The 25,511-nt window shown below is 35.3% G+C and overlaps 1 protein-coding gene across 15 annotated transcripts in view; it reads left to right on the top strand.

Moving 5' to 3' along the window:
* Nucleotides 1-25,511, top strand: part of Mlip (muscular LMNA interacting protein) — a 124,509-nt gene that overhangs the window by 5,330 nt on the left and 93,668 nt on the right. For 7 of the 15 annotated variants that reach the window (XM_078019864.1, XM_078019869.1, XM_078019871.1 and 4 more), the window contains exons 2-5: nucleotides 575-730; nucleotides 3,895-4,287; nucleotides 14,596-16,161; nucleotides 23,502-23,573. In XM_078019864.1, coding sequence (XP_077875990.1) covers nucleotides 575-730; nucleotides 3,895-4,287; nucleotides 14,596-16,161; nucleotides 23,502-23,573 — 2,187 coding nt within the window. The remainder of the gene's footprint in view (nucleotides 1-574; nucleotides 731-3,894; nucleotides 4,288-14,595; nucleotides 16,162-23,501; nucleotides 23,574-25,511) is intronic. The other 8 variants (XM_078019875.1, XM_078019874.1, XM_078019873.1 and 5 more) reach the window with 5 other exon arrangements.

The following is a 25,511-nucleotide window of genomic DNA, read 5'->3' as shown; positions in this document are numbered from 1 at the left end:
GTGAGAGAGGAGAGAGAGAGTGAGAGAGAGAGAGAGAGAGAGAGAATTTTTTAATATTTATTTTTAGTTCTCGGCGGACACAACATCTTTGTTGGTATGTGGTGCTGAGGATCGAACCCGGGCCGCACGGATGCCAGGCGAGCGCGCTACCGCTTGAGCCACATCCCCAGCCCCTCTTGCATGCTTTTTGATCATGAGTCAATTAATGGAAACTGCTAACCTAGGATTAAGGGGATAAAAGTCAATTTTCAAACTGACCCGATACTGTATTTGTGGTGATCTCACTAAGGTAGAGATACCCTGTAAAGTTCTAGCTGATCAGCTTGCTAGCCCACTGAGTAATTACTATCCCTTACATAGGATCTTCCCGGGGTTGATTGCTTTCTTTGGTAAATGGTAATATAAAAGAAGTTCTGATATACTCTGACTATTTTTATGTTTTTTTTAACAGCCATACTCATGATAAATGGACAATTTATCAAAATAAACGAGATAAATATGATTGTATATAGAAAAATAGAGTCGAGATGAAATTTGACAAGGCTGAAAGTCTAATTTATTACATATCTCATAGGTCTCTTCTGGTGATTCTGAAGCTAAACCTCTGATCTTCACATTTGTCCCCACTGTCAGAAGATTACCAACCCACATTCAGTTGACTGACACTTCCAAATTCCTTGTTAAAATTCCCGAGGAACCAAGTGATAAGAGTCCAGAAACTGTAAATAGGGTAGGATTATTTTTATTCTTTTTTTTTTCCAAACAATTATGTTACATTGTCCATAAGAACGACTTGAAATTCTGTGTCAATGTTTATTTCCTCTGCTTAAAGTTAGATACTGAGATTTAAGGTTGATTAAAAATTTAATTATGAGATCTGCAGTGTAGCTCAGTGGTAGAGTGCTTTTCTAGCGTGTGCAAGATACTGGGTTTGTTCACCAGCACTGAAAGTATTATATATGTGTATTATCTATTATATATATAATTATATATATTATATATCTTTTATATATATACATATGTATATGTATATATATAATTTTACACGAGAAGCCTAAATGTTACCAAATCCCATGTTTTCTCTAATGCATTTTTCTCAACTACTATTTTTCAGGGGGAGGGGCTACTAGGGGGCTGATCTCTGTGGCACTGAACCACTGAGCCACATCCTCATCCCTATTTTGTATTTTATTTAGAGACAGAGTATCAGTGAGTTGCTTAGTACCTCACTTTTTGCTAAGCTGGCTTTGAACTCGTGATCCTCCTGTCTCAGCTTACAAAGCCGCTGGGATTATAGCATGTGCCCCCATGCCTGACTATTCTCAACTCTTTTGAGTTGATATCCTATTGTTTACTACTCTCAGGAAAAAATTCTGCATCCCAAATGACCCAAATGCATTCTCCCAAATGCATCTTAAGATAGTAAAAATTGTATTCTCTTTTATTGCTGAGTAATAAGTTTTTATTCTATTAAAAACAGTTAAAAATAATAAAATTTTTTAGTGTTTAAATTTATCTTGAAAGAAAATGCAAGACAAAACAGTGAGATATTGTTATTCATCATGTAATAAATTAGGAAGATTAAAATGAATAACACCCAATGTTGATGCAGTTTTGCAAATTTGTAAAATTGGGTTGGAAATCTTTATCCACAGTCATAATACTATTCATAACCTTTCCATAATCTACTTTTGGAACTGTATATGAGGGAAATAGTACAAAAGAAGGAAAATGTCATGTAAATAATTATTACATAAAGTAAAACAGCTTCATATCTAATAATCAGACGAAAATTAAGAATATGCTGGTGTGTAAGCTTGACAGAGTTATAATTTGAGTGATTATATAATTCAATAGAAAATATTAATTAACTGTATTATATTAGGTGATAAAGTAGGCTACAAAATTTTATTCCTCATATTCACCTTGATTATATCTGTCTAAAATAAGTCCTGGGGAAGAAATTTAAATTTAAAAATATGAAAATGATTTGTGTTAGAACAATAATAGTTTGGATAAATTTTTTCTCTTTAAAATGTATTTTAATATTGTTTTACTTATTGTTCTAATAAAATGAGATTATGAGAATTTTGTGTTATTCTTGAGTCAATTAGAAGGGGATAAAATAATTGGATTCATCTTGTGTATATGGAAATACACTATCTATAAAGTAGTAATTTGCCAGTGATCCTGAGATTTTCATTGCTATTATCTTATTTTAAAGAATATTCTATAAGACATTTGTGGGAAGCTTCTTTTGAATAGTTCTCAACTACATATAATTAGACTCTCTGAACAGTGTAACTGTAGGTATATGAACAGATCTTGGTTTCAGACCTCCAAGATTGCAAATTTTCATCAGCCAATTGCAATGATATATGTGTAATCACATCTTTAAAAAATTAAAGATTTTCCCCAATTTTTCAAACTGTACAATATTAGAATAGGCTTAAGTAACCTTTTATTCATTTACATGTTTAATGGTTCTTCACAGAATATATACTTTGTCCTTGATTATTGTATTCCTTGTGAATAAAGACAGCTCATATGGTTATTTGAGGAATAAAACGAGAAAAGAAAAACAAACAGAAAGAATGTAACAAAATATTAGGTAGTGCTAAATGCTTTAGAAATAAAAAGTAAGTCAGAATAAGGGAATAGAGAAAGTTGGACAGAGAAATCCTAATCTGAGGTAGTTTCTGCTTTATCATCAGCAACAGCATTTGAATATTGTGGGATGGGTGTAAAAAATTATTTGTTGGCCTATTCATGTCTAATCCATCATTTTCCTTCTAGCTTCACACAACATATACCACACATTGTCACATACTGAATTGACCAGCATAGTGGAAATTGTTATTTAGTGGCTCATCTTTTTATTTTAAAATATTTTTAGCTTTACAGAAAAGTTGCAGAGAAAATAAAAAGAGTAATCATAGAATAGTTATCAAAACAAGGAAATTGACCTGGATCTTTTAAGCACAGTCTTGATATGTATGGCTGGAGTATGGTATCTTGATAAAGCCATGTTAATTCTGGTTTTGGAACACTTCTGTGTATTCAAAGAAAATCCAATAGGAAGAGATTGAGAATTGCAAATCTAAATTACATAGACTTTGTTCTAAAAATGTCCCTGTATCTTTTTGTGTTCTATTCATGAGCTCTTCCCAATTAGCTCAGATTGTTTTATGTAACTATCTCTGCATTTTGTTCCAATTTTACTTTTCTTTTCAGACTTTCAGAGAGATTTATATTATTGTAGACTCTTTCAATGTTATTTTCTCCCCTCCTCTCTGGGATTATGAAAGATATACAGGTTATATGGCCGGTAAACTAAACCTTTGATTAATCTCCATTTGTTTTGTGAATATCTTTACACACAACATTGCTTGCTCTCTTTCTCTAAATCAAAAGTCATACTATGATGACATGGGAGATTGATCCAGGAGGATCGCAAGTTCAAAGCCAGTCTCAGTAACTTAATGAGGCACTTAGCAACTCAGTGAGACCCTGTCTCTAAATAAAATAAAAAAAGGGGTCGGGGATGTGACTCAGTGGGAAAGCATCCCTAGGTTCAATCTCCAGTACCAATAAATAAATAAATAAATAAGCAAATAAATAAAAATTTTAAAAAATTATACTATGATTTTTCTAGGAGGCAGTTAGGTTTATTTGTTGTCGTTATTTCTGAGCCCTAATCAGTTTGGGCTTGAGCCAGGTGGGCTAGTAAAAGTAAACCATTAACTTCCATCCAATCTCTATTAAGTCAACTTGATTTTTAAATATATTAAAAAAAAAACCTTTTAATAAGCAGGTAAAACCTTTCAGTGTATGTTAACAAAGAAGAGACATTTTTCAAGCCAATGTTAATGTTTTTATCTCTTTGTGTTGCAGTCTAATTCCAATGACTACCTGACCTTTAATCGTGGGAGCCAAGAAGAGAGAAACCAAGGGACACTGACTCATCCATCAGAGGCCAGTGGAAAGAGTATACAAGGAAGGGTACTTGAAACAAACCAACCTCAAGGCATGCAGCAGAGTGACCTCTTCAAAGCAGAATATGTTTTTATTGTGGACTCTGAAGGGGAAGATGAAGTTACAAGCAGAAAAGGCGAGCAAGGTCCCCCAGGGGGCACGGGCAATATGGCTGCCCGGCCCAAGTCTCTGGCAATCTCCTCCAGTCTGGTCTCTGACGTGGTGCGTCCCAAAATAAGGGGCACGGATCTCAAGTCCTCATCATATTCTGAAATTTCTCATGGGATGGCTTCTCAGCAAAAGCATGGACAGGTAGGTTTTGTCTTCTTGCCCTACGGAAAAGAATTGTTTATATGCCTTTTGTCCTGGGCTGTCTGCAAAGGTCTTCCAGTTTAAGGTATATAAAACTTTTAAAGAGGTATATATTAAAACCCCCAAATCTCAAGATCATAAATCATCACAGTATAAACATTGATAAAATGATGAGATAAAAATGACATACAAATTATACCATGAATTGGCTGAAAGAATTTGTAACACAAGGCAGATTTGGGAGAATATAACCTCTTTGAACAATTCCTGGCAAAGGTTGTGTTGGGGGGTGTCAGGAGAGAACACTTGGTGAGTTGGTTGCTTTAAGAAGCACATTTTGGACATTGGAAAGATCTAGTGAGGCAGCATTCAGTGGCTATTAGAGGTGGACATTGCTTTTAAACTAATAAAAGAATAGTGAAAGCCTAATCCAGGAAATAGGTGTACCTGAGGACAATAGTTTCCCCCAGGTGTCTTAAAGAAAATGTCTTTTGTGGTCCTGGAAGCCTCCAGAATAGCACTGTGCTCACTGGAGTATGTGTGTGTGGGGGGGTGGTGGCGGTGGTGGTGGGGGTGGTGGCGGTGGTGGCGGTGGTGGTAGTAGTATTCCACTCCAAAACTTATAGCAAGATTGGAAACTTCTTTCAGGTAGACAGCCTCTTCTGAAGTAAGACACCCACGTCTGTGACAGCAATAGAGAATTTTAAAGGAAAAAAAAAGGGAGATTTAACCATCCACAAGTGATTTGGTATAATAAAAACTGAAGGTGACTTTTGGCAAGGTTTGGTTAGAATGTAGGAATGCAGAGGCTGACTTTGCAGAGTAGGTAGCAGAAGCAGAGCTCTGACCCCTTGACAAGGGAGCATGAGCTGGTACTGATATGCCCTCTTGAGGAGCTACTAGACAAGCACTTTGAAAGCCTCTCAAAGTAGTTTGAACAATTTTTTCCCCCCTTATTGATGAATCCGTCTTTTTGTGCTACCTTGTGGAATGTTGTTTCCTCCTGGGATCACCTCCATTTTGTCCTTGGTTGCTTGAGCCTGTGCTCAGCTCAAGTTGGACCTTCTCTTAGACACAGTCCCTGTGGGGTGCTGTGGCTATTTCTCCTTCATCTTTGTGATTTTCTTTATTATTTTGTAGCTTTTTCTAAAAAAAAAATCTCCATCATAATTCCTTTTCATTTTGTTGTAAGAATTGATTTTATTTTTATTCTTTACTAAACTGGAAACAACTGGATGTCAAGGAATGTCTCTTACTCATTTCTGTATCCATAGTACTAAGTGTAGTGCTTTGCACGTAAATGGGCTTCAATAATGTGTGTGAAGAACATTTAGCCATTCACATTCTGCTCATTTTCTGATATCCTTGCTCAGATATAAACTCATTAACAAAGCTGCTTAGGTTCTTTCAGTTGAAGAAACCACTCCCTCAATGTAATTTTGATGGACTTTTTTATGTACCAGTTTTATATTCATCATATTCCAGCATGTATTATAACTATTTCAGTACATATGTTATTTCTCCTATTCCATGTTAAATTCATTTTTACTAAGCATTTTCTTCCCTATAATGCATAATATGTCTTAAACATAGTAATACAAATGTTGTGGATTTATGCATCCCAAATACATGCTCTGGTGTGGCATATTTAAGCAAAAGTACCTTATGTTTTTTTAAAAAAATCACTAAATAATTTGAAAGTGATAGTCAAACGTGAAAATGCTATACAAAATAAGCAGTTAAATCGAAATCCTCTTAAATTCAGAAATAAGAGACTTAAATGTTCATAGAAAAGCCTAAGGATTGTCTTATCTGCAGATAGTATTAGAGTTAAAAGAGAAATGACAACAGAGCGATTTGTATGAAAGAACTGTGATAAAGCTTAACATTAAACCGGTGACAGTAGGTACAAGAAGAAAACCATATGAGGATAGAAATAGTTGGACTTGTTCGCTGACAGTAAATGAGAAAAAAAATCAATCGTGAATGAAGCTTATAATCCTGGACTGTGAATGAGTGATGGCATTATTCATAGAGGAAAGAGTAAAGGATCTTGAAAGGGGGTAGGAGGAGATCAGACGTCTGATGCTGAGCTTGAGCAGCTTTGGTGGCATTGCAGGGTGATATGTAGAAAATAGTTGAAAGTGTGAATCTGGAGCACAGGGGAGAGGTTGGCAATGGAGACATTAGGTATTGAAGTAAAAGGGATAGGAATGGAGACAGCGACCTCAGGAAAAGAATGTAGAAAAGATGATGGCAGACGCAAGCCAGGAAGTCAAAAGGACTTGTGTAATACATGAAAATAAAAGATAAAGGAATCAGTTGCGGTGGTGTGTGCCTCTAGTCTCAGCTACTTAAAATGCTCACTTGAGCTAAGGACTTCTAAGACAGCCTGGACAATACAGTGAGACTCTGTAGAAAAAAAAAAAAATTAAAGGGTTTTTCAACAAAGAGTTGAGTCTACAGTAAAAATAATAATAATAATAATAAAAAACTCAAATAGTCCCCTCAAACACATTAATTCTGGAAATTAGAATGTCGTTTGATGACCTTAGTGGGAACAGTATGATTGGAATGATAAGGATAGAAAACATGTTGAGACATGAATGGAAGGTGAGGACAAGGAGGTTCATGGTAGAAGAGGTTGTGATACAGGAAAAACAAAAGTGATTCAGGACACTTACTGGCTATGCTGTTTTGAGCAAGTTACTTGAACTTGTGGGTCTTAGATTCCCCTTTTATGAAATGAAGTATTGATATCAACTTCCTTTGAGATTGAGATAATATATGCAAAGAGCCTAGAATAGTGCCTGACTCCTGGTACAATCTCAATCAAAGATACTCTGATTTAAGAAGTTTGAAATGGCAGCATTTGGGGGAACATAGTAAGAAACAGGTAGAGAGGGGAGGGTAGTCTCCATTTGTTAGCTATAGCTTGGATATTAGAAGTAGGGAGAGGATGTGGAAAATACGATTAGAAGAACTGGCTGGGGTTCAATAAAGAGGTTTTTTTAATATAAAATTCTGGGAAATTTGGATATCAGCATATATATTTATTAAATACTGTTTCATGTTACATAACTGTGATAGATGGCACATATGATGGTGGTTCCATTAAGATTAGCCTATTGTCATTGTAGCTGTCTTAGTTTGTGTAAGTACTCTCCATAATCTTTGTACAATGACTAAATCATTGAATGATTCACTTCTTAGAATAAATCCCTGTCATTAAGTGACATGTGATTATACTTTGACTTCATAGATCAACTGAAAATGAATTACAACAAAAGAATTTGCATAAGGCATTAGACATAGAAATGTTCCTTGTATTCCCCAGGCCTCAATTTATATAATAAAATACCAGATTCGTACCAGCACATTATATTACAGTAGCCTTTATGTATCTCTCTCTCACCTCAATTTGTAAACCCCTCAAGAACAAAAAGTCCTTTTCTCATTTCTGGTCCCCATCATTTAACATAATGCCTGAAACACTGTGGGTGCTTAGAAAATATCTCATGAATGTTTGAGTAAGTGATCCTTCTTTTCACATGATCCTGTGATTTAAGACACAGACATTAAGATATGAACTTTCTTAGTGGCATTACAGCTGAGAAAAAAACTATAACAGGGCAGGGAAGGGAACCTAGGACTCTTCTCTCATAATTAATGATGTTGCTTATTTTGTTCACTAAAACAAGTCATCCACAGCTTTTAGCCTCAGGAATTCAGAGATTGAAGACCTTGAAAGGAGTTGTGGTATTCAGCCTCCCTGTGGTATTCTGCTAACTGCAGAAACAAGTGGCTTGGAATGCCATAAGTGCTTCATGAAACATGGCATGTTTATACTAAAATGCCAGGAAGTGATGTGCACATGGTCATCAGCTGGAAGATTCTGACGGCATACCAAGCAGAGCCACCAGAGCCTGACAGCAAGACAAACAATAACAACAAAAGAAGTTTGACCTTACACAAATAGATGAGAGTAGTAAACAGATTCTACTTAGACCCTCCTGATCATATAATTGCTCTGAGCAGTTGGAGGGCATAAAAATCTGGAGAACTCATTTTTTTAATTGAGAGAAATATGTATGATCAAGGGATTTTATTCATTCCAAGAACCTTTCTGTAGTGATCTTCTCTCTGCCACCTCTCCACTTCCCTTCTTGCTTAGGATGAGTATATGATACCTTCCTTTTGTCATTTTTTGTCTCCTTCCATGTGAATGAGACTGGACACACTTAGGAGAATTTTTCTAACTTGGTGGGAGGCCCCAGGCTCTGCTCTGATGCTGACAGAGCAGACTTGTGAATATGAATAATGTCTTGTTGTTCCCTCTGGGTGGGCTAATTCTTACCGTTAAGCCAAGTGCAAAGGAAGTACTTATGAAAAAATCAAGTTGCTTTGAGAATTCCAGCAGAAAGGTGGTGCAGGTTTTTAAGAAGAGAGGCTCTCCTGACTTGCTGATATCAGAACTTGAGTTTTTTTCTCTGGCTGGAGAAAGAAAGAATCAGATGTCAGAGGCAGTGTTCTCACTACTTGCTCAGCTTCACTCACGAGAGCCCAGAGCCAAATAAAAGGGTCAATTGCAGTGTTGTATGAGCTGAGACTTGATGCATGAATATAAAATTTCTTGGCATTCCAGACAATGAGAATTGGCAAGGAAGTACCAACACATCCAAAGAGGGTGGAATAAGAGAAAGAAGAGGAAAAGCAGTCACCAAAAGATAGTCAATAAACCAGGAGAGAGTGATGCAACAGAGGCCCCAGATAAGACAGTTTTGAAAAGGAGAGAAAAATGGAAAGAATCAGAACCCATAGAGAAATCAGAAAAGATAAGGAATCCAAGTGCCTGTTGATTGTTCTTAAAAAAAAAAAGTTATTATAGACCTTGGTGATAATGATTTCTTTGGTAGAGGATGTGAGGGGATTAAGAAGTCAGTGGGAAGTTCATTTGCTTTCTAATACATAACAGATTACCCATTATTAGTGCCTTGAGAAAATATTAAAAATATTATCTATTTCCTCTAGTTTCTTTAGATCAAGAAGTGAGCTAGGTCCTTTGCTCAAGTGAAATCAAGGTGTCAGGTTGCATTTGCTCTGGAGTCTCAATCAAGGAAGGACCCACTTCTAAGCTCTTTTATGGGATGTGCAGAATTCATTTCCACGAGGCTGTAGAATTCAGGCAGCTTGCTTTCTAACTTGAGCAACAGAGGAAAGGAATCTGTTGTATTGTCTCTACCCTTTAATCTTCTTTTGAAGAGCTCACTTGATTAGAGCACACCCACACAGGATAATCTCCCTTTAATTAACTTAGAGTCATCTGTTTAGGGTCCTTAATTACCTCTGAAAAATCTTGTCACCAGTGTCAGATTCTATTAGTTAAGAATCAAGCCACAGTTTCCTCTCACACTCAAATTACACAAGGCTGAAACTCTTAGAGGGGTCATTTTAGGGTATGTTGGTCACAAGAATTAAAGAAATCAATATAGTGATTACATTGTATAGATATGACCAAGAAGAGCTTGTAACTATGGGAACACAAATTTTTGTGTATGTGTGTGCACTCATTTCGATCAGTTTAACTTTTGCTGGTTAACAAACTAGGTGAAAATTTAACATTTTTAAAACAAGACCATTTATTTAGCTCAGAAATCTGCAGGTCAAAAATTTTGGCTGTGTTCTATCAGGTGATTTCACAGGTGTGCATCAGGCTCGACTGATCTTTGCTATGGGTTCATCAATGTGTCTGCAACAGGCTTCTGGGTTGGTTGATGGCTGGTGAGCTGTTTGGTGATTGTTTATTTGTCTGCTGAGTGGTCTTACATTGCCTAGTAGAGTAGCCAAGGCTTTTACATCATGATGACATTCTGTACCAGCAAGTCAGTTAACCCAATGTACAAGTACTTTTCAAGGTACTATTTCTTGTATTGCATTTGTTAGTCTTCCCCTGGCCCATATTAAGGGGTGAGAAAAGAACTTTGCTTTTATTACATAAAAAATAGAATATTGCAGGCATTTTACTGTCTACCACAATGATATTTATTATATTTTCAAAGAGAGAATATTTCTTCTTTAGACATATGTTAGGAGGAGTGAGCTATGGATATACACAAAGATGAGTGCATAGGACATGGGGAATAACTGAAGAAATGAAATCCCTAAGAAGGCCAGAGCTGCCATGTTTCAGAGTACCCAGGAAGAATATACCTTTTAAAAAGTGAAAGGTCACTACTTCTCCTTAGAATAAAGAAAGGAGAATGAAAGTGAATCTAGAAAAGTTTGGTTTCTTGTTAATCTCAGTTTTCCTAGGAGAGAAGAAACCTGTCTGTTGAGTTAAAGGGGGAATAGGCGGATTAAAGGTTGGTGGAGAATAAACACTTTGGAAGAGACGGATAGGAGGGGAAGCCAAGTTCCAAACAGGAGAAATGGCAAAAAATCCAACAAAAAAGATGAGAGACAAGGGACACAGATGAAACTATAGACTTCAAATTGGTGAAGAAACCTCTCAGAGGTGCCTCACCTACCCCACGTGTGAGTGGAAAAAGATGTCCCTCTGCACAGGAGCAGGAAAGTCCCACCCATTTTGAGCTGTGTCCTTCTATAGAACAATATTTGTAAGGCAAATGCAGTGATCCAGTCAGTTAACAGAGTGCTACCAATTTTTTTTTCACATAGCAGCTTTAAGTAGATCATATCCAGGAACATAATGACAGTTAGTGGGATTGATTTAAGAGTGAGGATTTGCCAAGTGGATGGGCAAGAGGTCCAGATGGCTAGAAGGTTGGCAATGCTGGCCAAAAGGTTGAATCTGAACAAAGTATTGCTGAAACCTAAAATGAAAAATAGTAGGAAGTTAGGGAGATGGGATTGAATAACAAAAAAACAACTCTGTTATAAAGGAAAACTATTTAGTTCCTGGTGTAAAATCATTGACAAAGTCTTGAGCATAGGTGAACATTGATTAGATATCAAAAGCTCAGTCTGGTACTGAGTTTAATGGGAAACAGCTACAGGTAGGAATGACAGAAAAGGTTATTTAATTTGCTTAGTTAAGAAAAGCTGAAAAACACCCTGTAGAGTTTTGTGTATTTCACAGAGTTAGAGGACAGATCAATAGGTAAGGAAGCCAAACTACTTTAACATAGTGGTTACGAAAAATGGGGAATCTAGGATTTCTTTGTACAGATGCAGAAGGAAGAGTACAACTATACAGGCAAACATTAAGAGCTATCAGAACACTGGGACCCTATTCACAGCATCAGCTCGCAGATCACTCATCTTAGCTTGTATTCAGGTATTTTGGAATCTCACAGGTACATTAAAAAAAGAATATATACAGAAGCAGCTCATTTTGTATTTAGTCAAATTACAAGGCAGCTTTGTAATTAATTGGTTACTCAAATAACTAAGGGTTTCTATGATACAGGATGCAAGGGTTAAATTATGATTGAGTTCATCTACCCAATGAGAGTAGCACATTGCAGGCATCTTGTCACTGAGATTATAGTGATTGTACAGAGTTCAAGACAGTCCTTTTAGAAGAGAGTCTTGAGAATGACTTTGGGGTACATGTGAGGTGAATGGGCTCAGGAAGTAGAAGAATGCTGTAGATAGTCACAGGTAGCTCTATAGAGGTGTTTAAGCAAAGGACTCAACTTTAAGTTGGGGTAAGAAGCAAATGGTAAAGAAGACAGAGAATAGTCTTGAGGAAGGAATTAAAGCATCATTAACAAACCTGGAGAATAAAAGAAAGGGATGGAAATAATTTTTGGATGTAAATTAAGAAGTTTATCATCACTGGTAGGGTATATCGGGGAAGAAGTAAAGTGAAGGATGATTCTGAATCACTGACTGAGAATTTGACATATGCCCTTTCCTTCCTTCTATATGATATTATTTATCCATGTGTGGACACTTTCTTTAAAAGAAAAACTTATTTGTGAGAGGAACTCAGGGAAATGAGTCTTTTCCATTATAAAATGAAACTTCACCCCTAGAAATTTTATAAAACAATGGTGTCATGCTTTTTTATTTGTATAAGTTAGAATAACATCATGGTGTATTTGTAGGTTGGAAATGAATATATTATAACTAATTAAGAATATATGGAATAAAATATAATGAAATTGCATGTAGATTAACATAAGCATAATAAATATTCTTAGGCTTTTAAGAGTCTTTCAGAAGTTATTCGTCAATTAATTATCTAAAAGTATGGAAACATTATGAGTAACTTATGTTAAGTGTAATATCATTGAATATAATGGAATGATTGGTAATTAAAATTTGTAATCTTAGGAAGTTTTTTCTCTGAATGAGCCCCTCAAAATTATGAACCTATGATCCTACACAGTGACATTCTGGCAAATAATCAGGATGAATTAATGATTTTTTCCATATACATTGAAGTTCTTAGGAAACAACAGACTGAAAGGTGATAGGATTTTTGTGGTGGTCAATATTTATTTACAAAATCTGTTACCAGACTGTGTTATTCTAGGCATGTCTCAATGTGCAAACACCTTCAGAGCCTTGGAATGGCTCCATTCCTTCTGTGAGGAGAGATCAATCGTGGAAACAATTGAAGAAGACCTCTCATTCACCATTAAAACAGACAAACAAACAAACATACAGGCCCTGGATATACTGTTAATTCCAAGAAGATAACTTCTTAAACATTAAATACAAATTCAAATACAAGTAATTATGTAACTTCTTGTGGTGACACAAGAATTATGCTGACATTTGGATATAAATATATTCCCTAATCTCGTGAATCAGTCACATAAACACTGGCTAAACAGAGTTGTTTCTAAGTAAAACTTATGCATATTAATTGTTCAGCTTTCTTTCTCAATTTGATGGAATTCTGCTTGATTATCAATTACACTGATTTTCTGACATTCTGGATTATGTCAATTTAATAAAATATTATTTATTTGTAAAAATGCTGTGTTGCAAATATGCATATTGATTCACACACAAAAGAAAGAAATATTTTTAGTCTATTTCCTCAGAAAATAAAAAGTTTGTGATGAATTTATTCGAATTTGTCAGTTTTCAGTAGTTTTAGAGTTCAAAACTATATGTCATAAATATCTTTGTCTGAGTGCTGATGGACACTTTCTTAAAATGCTCTAAAGCAAAATGAAGAAATATCTTTTACTCTATTTATAAACCAAAACTTTGTTGTTTAATTGATATATTCATACATATTTTCTTCCTATGTACTTAATGCAATACGTCTATCTGAATATTTGAATAGCTGATATTGATATTGATATCCAAATTCTTTATTAGACATGTATATTTATTTTTTTATCTTATAGGTTGACAATTAAATTTATTTTGAAGAGAAGTCTCGTTTTACAAGATTTTGGAGTCATTTATGATTCCTACTTGTCTTCAAGTACTGGGTGACTTTTAAAATAGCACAAGAATACATACAACTGGTTATTTCACAGGCTTTCTGTAGCTTCTGTTAGAAAAACATGAATTGTTTTTTATTGCATCTTTATTTGGTATGGAATTGGTTGCTTGCTTGTTTCAGTTGAATTATATTTATAAGTACTCTGGCTTCTTTTGATATCAAAGAGAGACTATTCCTTCCAGCATAGTCCAAATCATTTGTTAAATGTTCATTAAATGTTCCTCTTAAGTGTTCATTCTGGCAAGTAATTAGGCAGAATCATCTAGAGCTCTCTTTCTATTCTGGACATTGCATTGACTCTTTTAATTTATTGCTCTGGGTGCTTTGTCATTTGAATTCTGGGCACGTTTTCAGGTTCATGACATGTAGGAGCTAAGTAGTCCAAATGTCTAGAATTTTAAACACTTGAAGTGTGATTATTATTATTATTATTAGGATTGTAGTCATTATCCTCACATTACGGTTTATATACTTCCAATGGAAAAAAATTTTATTTCATTTTCCAAAGTGAAGTTTGAAATTTATACAGATGGTGACTTATTTCTTCCCAGATTACACAATTCCAGATTAAAGTAAATATTTTAGATATGGTCAATGAATTATTTTCCAAATGGAAACACAGAAAATTTTACACTGGTTTTCAAACCAGGAAATCAATCATGTATTGGATACAAATCTTCGTAGTTTATTATATCTTATTTTGTAGCAGGACCTCATGAGAAAAACAGAAATTCCTTCATTTTCATGAAGATGTAAGGCACCCCCTTTTGTGTAAACTAGTGGAAGGATTGTTTGCTTAGTGACACAGTAACAAGAATATTGTGATAGTTTCACAAATAATGTCCTATTTCAATCTGTCTGTTTCTCTCCTCTAGTTAACTTCTTCTCCCACTACCTCTGAGCAGCTTGCCTGTAAACCACCTGCTTTCTCCTTTGTTTCTCCAACTAATCAGAAAACACCACCTGTCCCAGCTAACCTCGATGGAGCCTCTGTCCTAGAGGAGTTCCACACTAGGAGGCTGGATGTCAGTGGGGCCCTGGTAGAAGAAACAGCTACGTATTTTCAAACGACTGCTCACTCTTCACCCTTTTCTGCATCGAAGGGCGCCTCGTGGACATTACCGTTTCCCCATTCCACTCAACTGCCAGGTTCTAATCTCTCCAGTCCAAGTGCAGCAGATCAAAACCCTGGACTGGCACCTGAAGTTCTGAAGAAGACGACACCTTTAACCTCGAATGTCCTTAGTCCCAGAGAAAGCCTGAAAACCACTTCTCCTTCACCTTCCTCCAGTGCTTCCCTGAAGTCGAATTCAGCCTCATACATACCAGTGCGAATTGTCATGCATTCACTCTCTCCAAGTCCGAAACCATTTACCTCCTCTTTCCATGGCTCCTCTTCTACTGTTTGTAGCCAAATGTCATCTAGTGGAAATCTTTCAAAGTCAGGGGTGAAATCCCAGGTGCCCTCTCGGCTTTCCCTTCTCACTGCTATCCTCAAGTCAAACCCTTCTCACCAAAGACCTGTGTCCCCTGCATCCTGCCCCACCTTCTCCCTCAACTCCCTGGCCTCCTCCACTCTCGCCCTTGACCAAAAAGTAAAGCAAACCACACTCACACCTAAAAAATCTCTCTCAAGTTGCTCCCTGAGAGCCCAGTCTCCAGCACAAGCAGAACACCAGGTTTCTGAGCTGGCCCAGCAATCCTTCCACCTCCCTTTCTTCACCAAGTCTACTCCCACCTCTCAGGTGTCCTCCCTCTCTCCTACTACACCTGTCAATAGCAGCCTTGTTTCTATGAATGTAGAGAAAACACCATCTCCTACTTCTTTGAAGAGCGGTACAATGCAAACCAATGCCTCTAGTTTTGCAGATCTTCCTCCTGTCCCACCAAGCTCTTCACTTTCTTCTTCAAAGAACAAACAGGATGGGGATCTCAGAGGTTCAGAGAATCCCAGGAATACATACACACACCCTTCTACATTAGCCTCATCTGCATTATCTTCTGTATCTCCACCTATTAATCACAGCACCATGCCCTCCTCTCCAGAGAAATGTTTCCATCCATCCCCAGCCCTTTCAAACCTGATAGACAGATCCAAAAGAGCATCATATAAACCATCAGGCCAGGGGCTGAATCCTTCAGCTCTTTCTTCACCTGCTCTCTCCAGTGCTGGCTGTGCCTCTCTTCCCAGCTTGGGGTCCTCCTCAGTCCCACCTGCTGCTCTGCCCGCCCCTGCACCACAGCTCAGTCCCTCAACACTGCACCCAAATTGTGGCAGTGGTTCATTGCCTTCAAGAATGATGAAATCTGAAAGCACAAAATCCAACCACATGGCACCCGTTTCAACCCCATCACTTCCCATCTCTCTAACAAGAACCAAGGAGCTGATTTCACCTTGTGCATTGTCCCTGTCAACAGGCCCCGAAAACAAGAAACCCAAGGTATATTTTTTTTTGCATGGTGCATGCTAATTTCAAAATATGGATTTTCAGGGGGAAGATCAATAGTTATGACATTTATTCTGCTCCTATGAGAAAAAAAGTGGAGAAAGTATGGGGGGAGATCCTATAATTTGGTAAATTTGAATGTAGAGATGAATTATGGCCTGTCTAAAATTACTTATTTCTGCAAATCCCTTTGATTTGACCTCCTCTTAAGGTAACATTTTATGTATGACTCCAAGGGCATTTTTTATTTAGGTATAATGTGAATTATGCATTAAATACCTACTATATATCTACCACTGGACTAGCTTTCTTTGGAACACATGATTTTTAAAGGGGAAAAAAGATAATACTTTAATTTGAAAAATTAAATTTCATTCAGCAGAAAAAATACACATGCACAATGTAGAGTTATTAATTCTACAATAAAACTAGAAAGCAAGTAGTTATTCCTGCTTGATTTGGTTCCAGGACCAACTAGAGATAACCCAAATCTGCAGATGCTCAAGTCTCAAATTAAATGACATGGCTGAGTGTGGTGGTGCATACCTGTAATTCTAGAGGCTTGAGAGGCTGAGATAGGAGGATTGCTAGTTCAAGTCATCCTCATCAAGTTAGTGTGGCCCTAAGATGCTGTCTCTAAATAAAATACAAAAATAGTGCTGGAGATGTGACTCAGTGGTCTAGTACCCCTGAGTTCAATCCCCAGTACCAATAAATAAACAAACAAACAAACAAACAAATAAATAAATGACATGGGATTTGCCTATAACTTAAGACATCTTCCTATAAACTTTAAATCATCACTAGATTACTTATAATACCTAGTAAAAGGTAAAGACTATGTAAATGACAATCACACTGTATTTTAAATGGGATTAAAAAGTCTGTACATGTTCAGTACAGACACAATTGTTTCCAAATGTATTTAATCTGTTGTAAAACCCGTGGATACAGACGGCAAGTTGTATGCAATCAAATTAACATTTTGTAATTTAAATTATAAATAAAGTAATTGTTGACTGAGTTCAATAAAACAGGAATATTATTACAGGATATGGCTAGTGAGGGAAGTTATTATAGATGTCAGTCTTGTTGGAAATGTTTAGGATTTAGCTTAATGAAGAGGAAAGGAGTTGGCATTTTAGAAATGGAAAACAACCTGACCAAATATACAGAAGATAATCCCAGAAGACTATATGTGGAGATACAAGATTTGAATTGTAATAGATTTGAATAATGGTAATAATAATTACAGCTACAATTATTAAATGCTTTCTGTGAGTCTAGAACTATCTAATAGTTACATAAAATAATTATAATTGATTAAAATGCATAGCTTTTTGCTTATTTTTATAACCACAGGTAATATTTTTATCTTTATTTGTATACACCAAGAAATGAAATTCAGTGTCTATGTCAAATATCTGGTACAGAGCTAACATTTATATTAATTAAAGTCTGCTAATTCTTGAAGTCTTGTTCTTTTGCTACTATGATTATTGCTACAAAAAGTAACTCATATTAATTACCAAGTTATCCTACTTTATAATTCTCATGAAGAAAAAAATCATTATTATGGAATAATGACCAGAATTCTCAATTTGTATCATACTAAAATGTATTTTAATGACTAAGTCCTTATATTTTAAACTTTCACAGCAAATGAATTGGATAAAATTAACTTTTTCTATGATTCTAAATTTAAAATTCCTATTTATTTGAGGTGAAATGAACTTCCTTAATGACTTTTCAATACCTATGTGTGATTATGAAATTCGTTGCAGTATATTAAAAATCCTGGCCATCTAATCATTATTTCCTGAATTTATTGAAAATCATTTTTTAAGACTTGCTGCCATATAAATTATTCATTACCTTTGTGAGAAGTGGTTTTTACTCCATAAGCCTCTTCAAAGTGTTCCTATTTGTGGTTCACTGTGCTTTGTTCCTGTTTTGCCCTGTTTTGGACACAGAAGAGGGAGTCCATAAAGGCTTTTGATAAATTAAAGGCTGGTGTGTTGAAGACCTATTTCCCCCGCCTGACTCCCTTCCTGCTCCCATCATGGAAGAATTTCAATCACTAGGTTTTTCTTTCTGTTTTATTTTCTTTATTTCCAAGTTAAGAAAATTTAAGGTTATAGAAATATACACTAAAGTTGATGAACATGAAAATATAAGTGAGTACTATAACTACCACCAGTAAAAACATTCATCTATTTTTTTTGAATAAAAAAAAGTTTCTAATCATGGGTTAAATTTATAATTGCAAAAAACAGTTGCTCTTTGAGGCAGACTGTTCCCTTTAATCTTTATTTCCTACTTGCTTCTTGCTATATTATCTCTCTAGACTAAAATCAGTCAACATTTTTTTTTTTGTTACAAACCGTTATTTTCAAGAATTATACCTTAAGTATAAAAAATCATTAAAATTGATGCTGGTAGAGATAAATCCTATCCTAGTTTCTTTTGACATTTGACTTTTGTTTAAATTGGCATGATTATTTTATAGAATGATAGGAAGAAAGAGACAAAAGCTTTGTGAAATCAAAGAATTTCTATGGTTTCCTAAGTTGTTTCTTGACTTGCTCCTTCCAGGGTGGTGCTAATCCAAGCACAGAGCTCTTTTTGAAGTCAAAGAGCTTCAGATTTAGATCAGCTACACTTGTGCCCAGATTCCTAAAGGATATGGGTACTAGAACACAGATGGCCGTCAAATTGAAACAGAAATGCTTGAAGGATATTAGTTCAAAGTCTGGGCCCTACTGTCCTTTGATATTAAAATAAAATGGAACAGCCAGAGTAGGCTGAGCTAAATTCAGAAAAAGAGCATGTTTGATGTTTCATTTTCATTGATAGGTCTTATAGTTTGAATCTGTTTGCATGAGTATGATATAATTGTTATGTTAATTTCAGATGTAGTTTTTGTTGTTGTTGTTGTTGTTTGTACTGCAGCTTGAACCCAAGGTTGTTTTGCCACTGTTACATTCCAAGTCCTTTTTGTTTTTATTTTTTTATTCTGAGATAGGGTCTTGCTAAGTTGCTGAAGCTGTCCTGGAACTTGTGATCCTCATTGGTCTCCTGAGTTGCTTGGATTACTGGATTACTTGGATTCCATCAAATATGATTTTAAAATATTATTTTGTTTTGAGTTATGGCCCTAGGCAGAATAGAGATTTATCTGAATGTTGCTCAGGCTACTATTTGATCAATATTTATATTGTCTAAGACATATTTTTTCCTCTTGACAAAGACTGGATATCATAAAATTCACCCATAGGGGTTGTGTTTGGGTTCCAAATATATTTTGCCTTCATTTATACAATAATTTAAACTTTTCTTGTAGTAAGTCATCATGGTATTTAATATAAACTGGAGTGACCATTACATCAGAATCACACTAAAAGGGGTTTGTAAAAGGTCTGAATATCTCTTCCAGTTGTGAGGTCCTCCAGTAATGGGCCTGGCCTCAAAATTATTTGGACATATAACTTGTATAGGAAAATTGCTGGGAGCTTTAGATATTTCATTAGTCTCCATAGCTGGTATTCTGTTTATTAAACTATCATTCATTTATCAAACAATTTTCAATTATGTTACACTGATGAATTAGTGGCAGCAGTCAGTATGTGACTGTCTCCATTTTTCAGAACTGCAAAGCATTTGGGAAATGAGCAATATGAGATGTGTCTTCATGACCTAAAATAATTAGTTTGGGTTCAAACAAATCATTCATTCAATAAATATGTAATGAGTAACTAATATATATCTTTCCAAGTTACAACAAGCAAAACATGCAACAATGCCAGCTTATTATATTCCATGGTGGAAGAGAAACAATCAATAATAACTCTCCAAATAATAAGTCAATCATCTTTGAGAAAGCAACATCCAAAGAAGTGATGTTCCTTAAGAGAGCAGAGTGAGGAAAAAGTTCTGAGGGCAGAGGCTGGGGTCAATGTGGAGTTGAGGAGTGACAGTACTTGGACGTTGTCAGAAGGAGACCTAACTGGGAACCAGACCCTGTGGGATCTTGTAAGACACTCTTCATTCTTTGATTTTTACTTTGAGGAAGACAGAAAGCCATTGGAGAGTTTTGAATGGACAAGTGACACAATCCTGGCTGTTGTGTTAAGAGTAGACTGTAAGAGGATGAGAGGGGAAGTAGAGAGACTTTGGTTATTATAATCAATCAGCTAGGATAGTGATGATGGTGGCTTGGAAGGTGATAGCTATGAAAGTGAAGATAATATTTCTGTGTTATTTTGTAGGTTGAATAACAAATATTTAGCAATCGTCTGAGAGACTGTATGAAATGATAAAACAGCAGCTGGACTTATATATTTTCTCAATTCCTTTTTATCTCACTGTCTTTTATTCCACCCCCTTCAAAAGATCTTGGTGCTTTTCTGAGGACTCCTGATATTCCACAATTCTTCCATGTCTGCTATTTGTGTCACCTGACTTAACACTAACCAGTTCTTGTCCCATTCCCTTGGCCTCTCTCCAGCTAAACTGATTTTAGTAATAATTCACACTCAAATGTCAATCAATGATTGTCAAGTTTTCCTTTTATCTGGGATAGGGAGTATTTGCATTTTAATTGGGGGGTTGTACAATTTAACTTGCAGAAGAGAGTTTTCAAAGGAAAAACAAGCAAACAAACACACACATAACAAACTCTAAACAAAACAGGGATCCAAGTTCATGAATTCAAACATTGTGGATCAAATTGGAAGATGACTTCAAAAATCATAACGTTTGAAGTATGCACAGCACATGCTTGTAGAGGGGAATATGGGTATCAGCCAAGTGAGTCTAGGGTTGGATCAATAGATAAAGAACTAAAATTTGTGTTTTTTCATATCCTCTGAATCTTGCTATAATCTTCAATTAAACACTTTAATTAAATATTTCAAGTCAACAAATTCTTGCTCAACATTTGTTCTCTGGCAGATTTGTTGAAAATAAAATGAGAAAAAATATAAAATCTCCCTTCTAAAAGGCTTCATATTATTTCTTTTATTTTTAAATCAAATAGGGAAACTAATAAAATTGGAAGCTATGGAATGCTGAAAAAGAAATATATTCCAAATTAGAATAAAGAACTTCATGTTTGGGTTTAACAATATTGTTGAGAGAACTCAAAGGAAAGAGAGTGGATCCAAAAAGTATCCTTTATAGCAATAATCAAGATTTTCAGATTGAAAAGGAAAGATTATATATATCTTAGAGGACTAGTGCATGTCATAGAGTAGTTACTCAATAAATATTTGTTGAATGAATCCACTGGTTGAACTGTGCATATCCAAACAGATTTTCAGGACAGTTTAACAGCTACCAAATTGGGAGAACCCACTAGTAAGAACTTACTATCATTGGTATGTAACTTGAATGAAGATTAAAAATGACACACGTAATAAAAACATTAAATAATATTAGTACATTAAATAACATAAAAATCATTATCCTCACAGTTTACAATGAGAAATCAAACTTAATAAGATGTACTTGGACAGAGATCATGCCTCTGCTTTTCCTAATGGATTTTAATTATAGGATTTCTATAAAATTAAATAATAATAAATGTCAGTTCCTATTGCTCCTATATGAAGAGGTGACATTGAATTTTTCAATCCTTATTCAAATACCTTTTTGCTGGTAGACCACAGCATTTTAGGCTCAATGTGAAGTCTTAGGGCATGAAGGGACCTGAGATATCCTTCAGCAATTGTCCTTCTTGTAGGAGGAGATGGGAGTACAGGACTTGGAAGAGTGGAGAACCTGGTAGAAGGTAGAAATTAAAGTATTTAATTGAAGCTTGAGACCCAGAGTAATATCAGAACTTCATGAGGGAGAATAGCTATATGAAAGAGAAAAATAGAACATAAGTAAACATTCAGAGTTTATTTCATGGGAAAAAAGGATGCAGATTCTGAAATCTTTGCATGCTTTGCTGAGTGTGTGTTCGCACAGGTGCGAGTATGTATATATGTATGTCTCTATGTGGGTGCATGTGAATTTAGGAATCTGTGCACATATAAATATGTACATTTGTTTGTGTATGTGGAGTGTATGAGATGAGCATGTGTGTGGGTGAACATGATTATCAGGATAAGGTGGTTTTCCTTGCCAAACCAGCTGGCACCCAGGTATCAGATGGCTCAATTCTCTTCATTATATCTAACACAGTAGACAGAAAATTTAAAAAATGAACAAAGAAAATATGTTCTGTTTCTTGCTGGACACTGACATCTTCCTCTAGGTTTGGCACTTCTTTTTACTTTAGCTTCTTCCTAGAAGAGTGAATGTGTCATCCTTTTAGCTTCATCCCAGCAGTTTAATGAAGGTTACTTTAATTATGCTCATAAACTCAAGGTTTAATTTTGTTGTACTGTCCTGTCTTCTTCATTAGACTCTTTGGTTTCCTTTCCAAGGTACTGAGACACCCTATAGCTTTGTGCCAATTTCCAGTTAGCTCTGAGCCACTGGGAAGCTGCCTAAAGCAAGGACATTTGAAGAGATAGGAGCCTTGAACTTAATCAGCTTGAGACCCAGAGTAATATCAAAATTGAGCTTTTGATTATGCTTTTTTTATCCTGCTTTCTACAACTTCCTTATACTCACCTCTCTTCTCCAAATATCCACAAAACTAAACTACATCACACTGAGTTTTACTTAAAATTTAGGAAGTTTTTAAAATTTACTTTATCAATATCACTATATTAGAAAGTACAAGAGATGATGATGAGGTAGAAAAAAATGAACTTAAATGATCAGGGGCTTTTACTTGTTTCTCCATTATGAAGTTATATTGCTGATATTTTAAAATTATTGACTACCTTGTTAAGAACTGTTGTTCAATTTTATGTATTATGATCTCTGTTTTTATGAATGATGCAAAAATGTATCAAGAGCTCAATTAAATTTACTGCTATACTATTTGTTAATTATGGTACTATAAAGAAGAAATATTCCTTTGAGGATCAACAGAAAGAACCTTGCTCATTTATAGAACAGTACTCCTATGAGGGCATGCAGCTAATGAGAAATTTATATGTAACTGTGGAAATGAATGTTTTTAAGTTGTGAAACTGTGTTGCACTTAATTGCCTATGATCTCTAGGCTGATATTTTACTGTAGCATTTCTTTGCTTCTCATTCTAATAACATATTAATATGTGAGCTAATTTTCTTTTTGTCAGAAGCAAGTTGTTCAAGTATAATGACTCTTTTCTTCATTTGATAACCTGTCATTTAACTTGGTAGAGCTGTCTAAAATTGTCATATTCTTCCCTTTTTCATCTCCACTCTTGCTTTCTGGTTACCCATTCTAGCAATACAAGACCAAGTCAAGTTACAAGGCTTTTGCAGCAATTCCTACAAACACATTACTTTTGGAACAGAAGGTCAGTGTTGACTCAAAAACAGAGTGAATTTTATGTTGCTAATGTCAGTTTTATTATGTTTCTAAAATTTCTGTTGGGAAGATTTATATTTTAAAGTTAAATAAAACTGCTCTTAGTTAAGGATGATGTGTATGAAAGCATCTTGGTTAATATAACTGGATACATTGTTGATGTTGATTTATCATTAAGGGGTCAATGAGTTCAGAGATGATTAGTCCATTGTCTAGCTGACTTGGGAGCTTGATTCAGATGTGAAAATATACCTATCTTTTGGAACTTAAAATAATTTTTATGTTCAAAAACTTTTATTCTACTTCACTCATATTGATCAAAGAATCAAGGTGATATGGGGTTATGTGGCAACTGGCCACCTTGGTCATTGACTTGTCAAGACTTGATGATTAATATTGGCTTCCACCACGACACAATGTGGAAACTACACTACAGTTGAGAATAGCATCATATACCTCAGGATGAGCTAACCTTCTTCATTCATTTTTGCTAGAAATGAGGGAGGATTGAGATCCCTGTTAATGACCGAGCTGCTTTCACATGATTCTAGGACATTTTTGCTTTGCTATTGAGATTATAAAATTATAAGATATTACTTCAGCTTGTAAATTAAAATGTCTTGTTTAGTAAGCCCACCACATTTGTCTAAATGAGAGTCAAATGAAGTGTTCATATCAGAATCAAAGTAAAATCAACTACCATGTCTGTCAAATTATACATTTCATATATTATTTTTATGTAGTCTATTTATCTCTTAGTATTTCAAGCCCATTTTTTTCCCCTGTAATTGTAGTGTTTCAAGTACTGTTACTATCATTTTTCAAAATGTTAGTTTGTCAATGAGGTGGTATTTTGATCACTGGTTTATGAATCCATATTCTTGTTCTATTTGCATAATCTACAATGAAACCTTTGTATGAGATCTTATCTGATAAACTGTTAGTGAGAAATGCTAATAGCATATAGGTGAAAATCAAGTGGACTGCATTTCTTATATCTCTGGTTATAATTTCATATTATCCACATATGGTCGAGAATCTATGTTCTATATAGTTAAATACTTTGTCCTGAAAGGTCACTAGTCTTCAGAGACATCTGCAGGCTTTTCTCTAGCTTTCCTGAATTTCTACCTTTGATAGCTTGTTAAAAGATGAGATGGCACTAACCTTCAGGAGTATGTGTGAAGTTTCACTGCCCCAGTTGCCCCTTGGCTCACTGTTTAGGGCCATCATGGGAGTGGTGGTGACCACAGGCCCTCTGCTGGTTTCAAATAGAGATCTCCCGTCTCTGGTCACCAGTGTCTGCTTTCACAGATGTGGAACAAACTTTCTCAGCAGTGAGGCAAAGAGGAGATTAGAAGCCTCCTACATCCTGGTGTCATCTCTACATACTCCATCTAACGAGGCTCATTCTTCTGGAGTAGTGCTGCAAAGCTGATTTTCTATTGAGAAAAGTGGCAGCTAATACTTCAGGAAAGTCTGTGATATAAGGCTGGATGCAGAATCTCTATCTTCCAGCTTTTCCTCTTCCAATTAACTGGATTATAGAGATTTTTATGTTTGTTCATTATTAATGAAGATTCATTCATTCAATTTTCAGTTTTCTCTAAAACCCATTTCATAAATATGTATGGTGGTTTTGATGTATATTCAACCCATGCAAGTTTATTTGGGGAAGGCATTATGTTTTTAATTTTGAATAAAATATGACATTGTAGAAAAGTAACTTTTAAAAATTTTGGTGCAACTAAATGATAATTATGAATAATAATAATAATAAAAATGAATATTATGATAATTATTTAACACAATGCTATTTTAAGGAGGGACAGATTATTGTATGAACACTAGAGTAGATGATTGTCTTTTGGCCGAGATAAATTATTTGAGGACCATAAATATTTAAATTACTCAAAGGTCACAAGGT

This window comes from Ictidomys tridecemlineatus, chromosome 8 (assembly GCF_052094955.1).
Source record: "Ictidomys tridecemlineatus isolate mIctTri1 chromosome 8, mIctTri1.hap1, whole genome shotgun sequence".
NCBI lineage: Eukaryota > Metazoa > Chordata > Mammalia > Rodentia > Sciuridae > Ictidomys > Ictidomys tridecemlineatus.
Note: the sequence above shows the minus strand (reverse complement) of the source record. Positions and strands in the feature narration are given on the sequence as shown.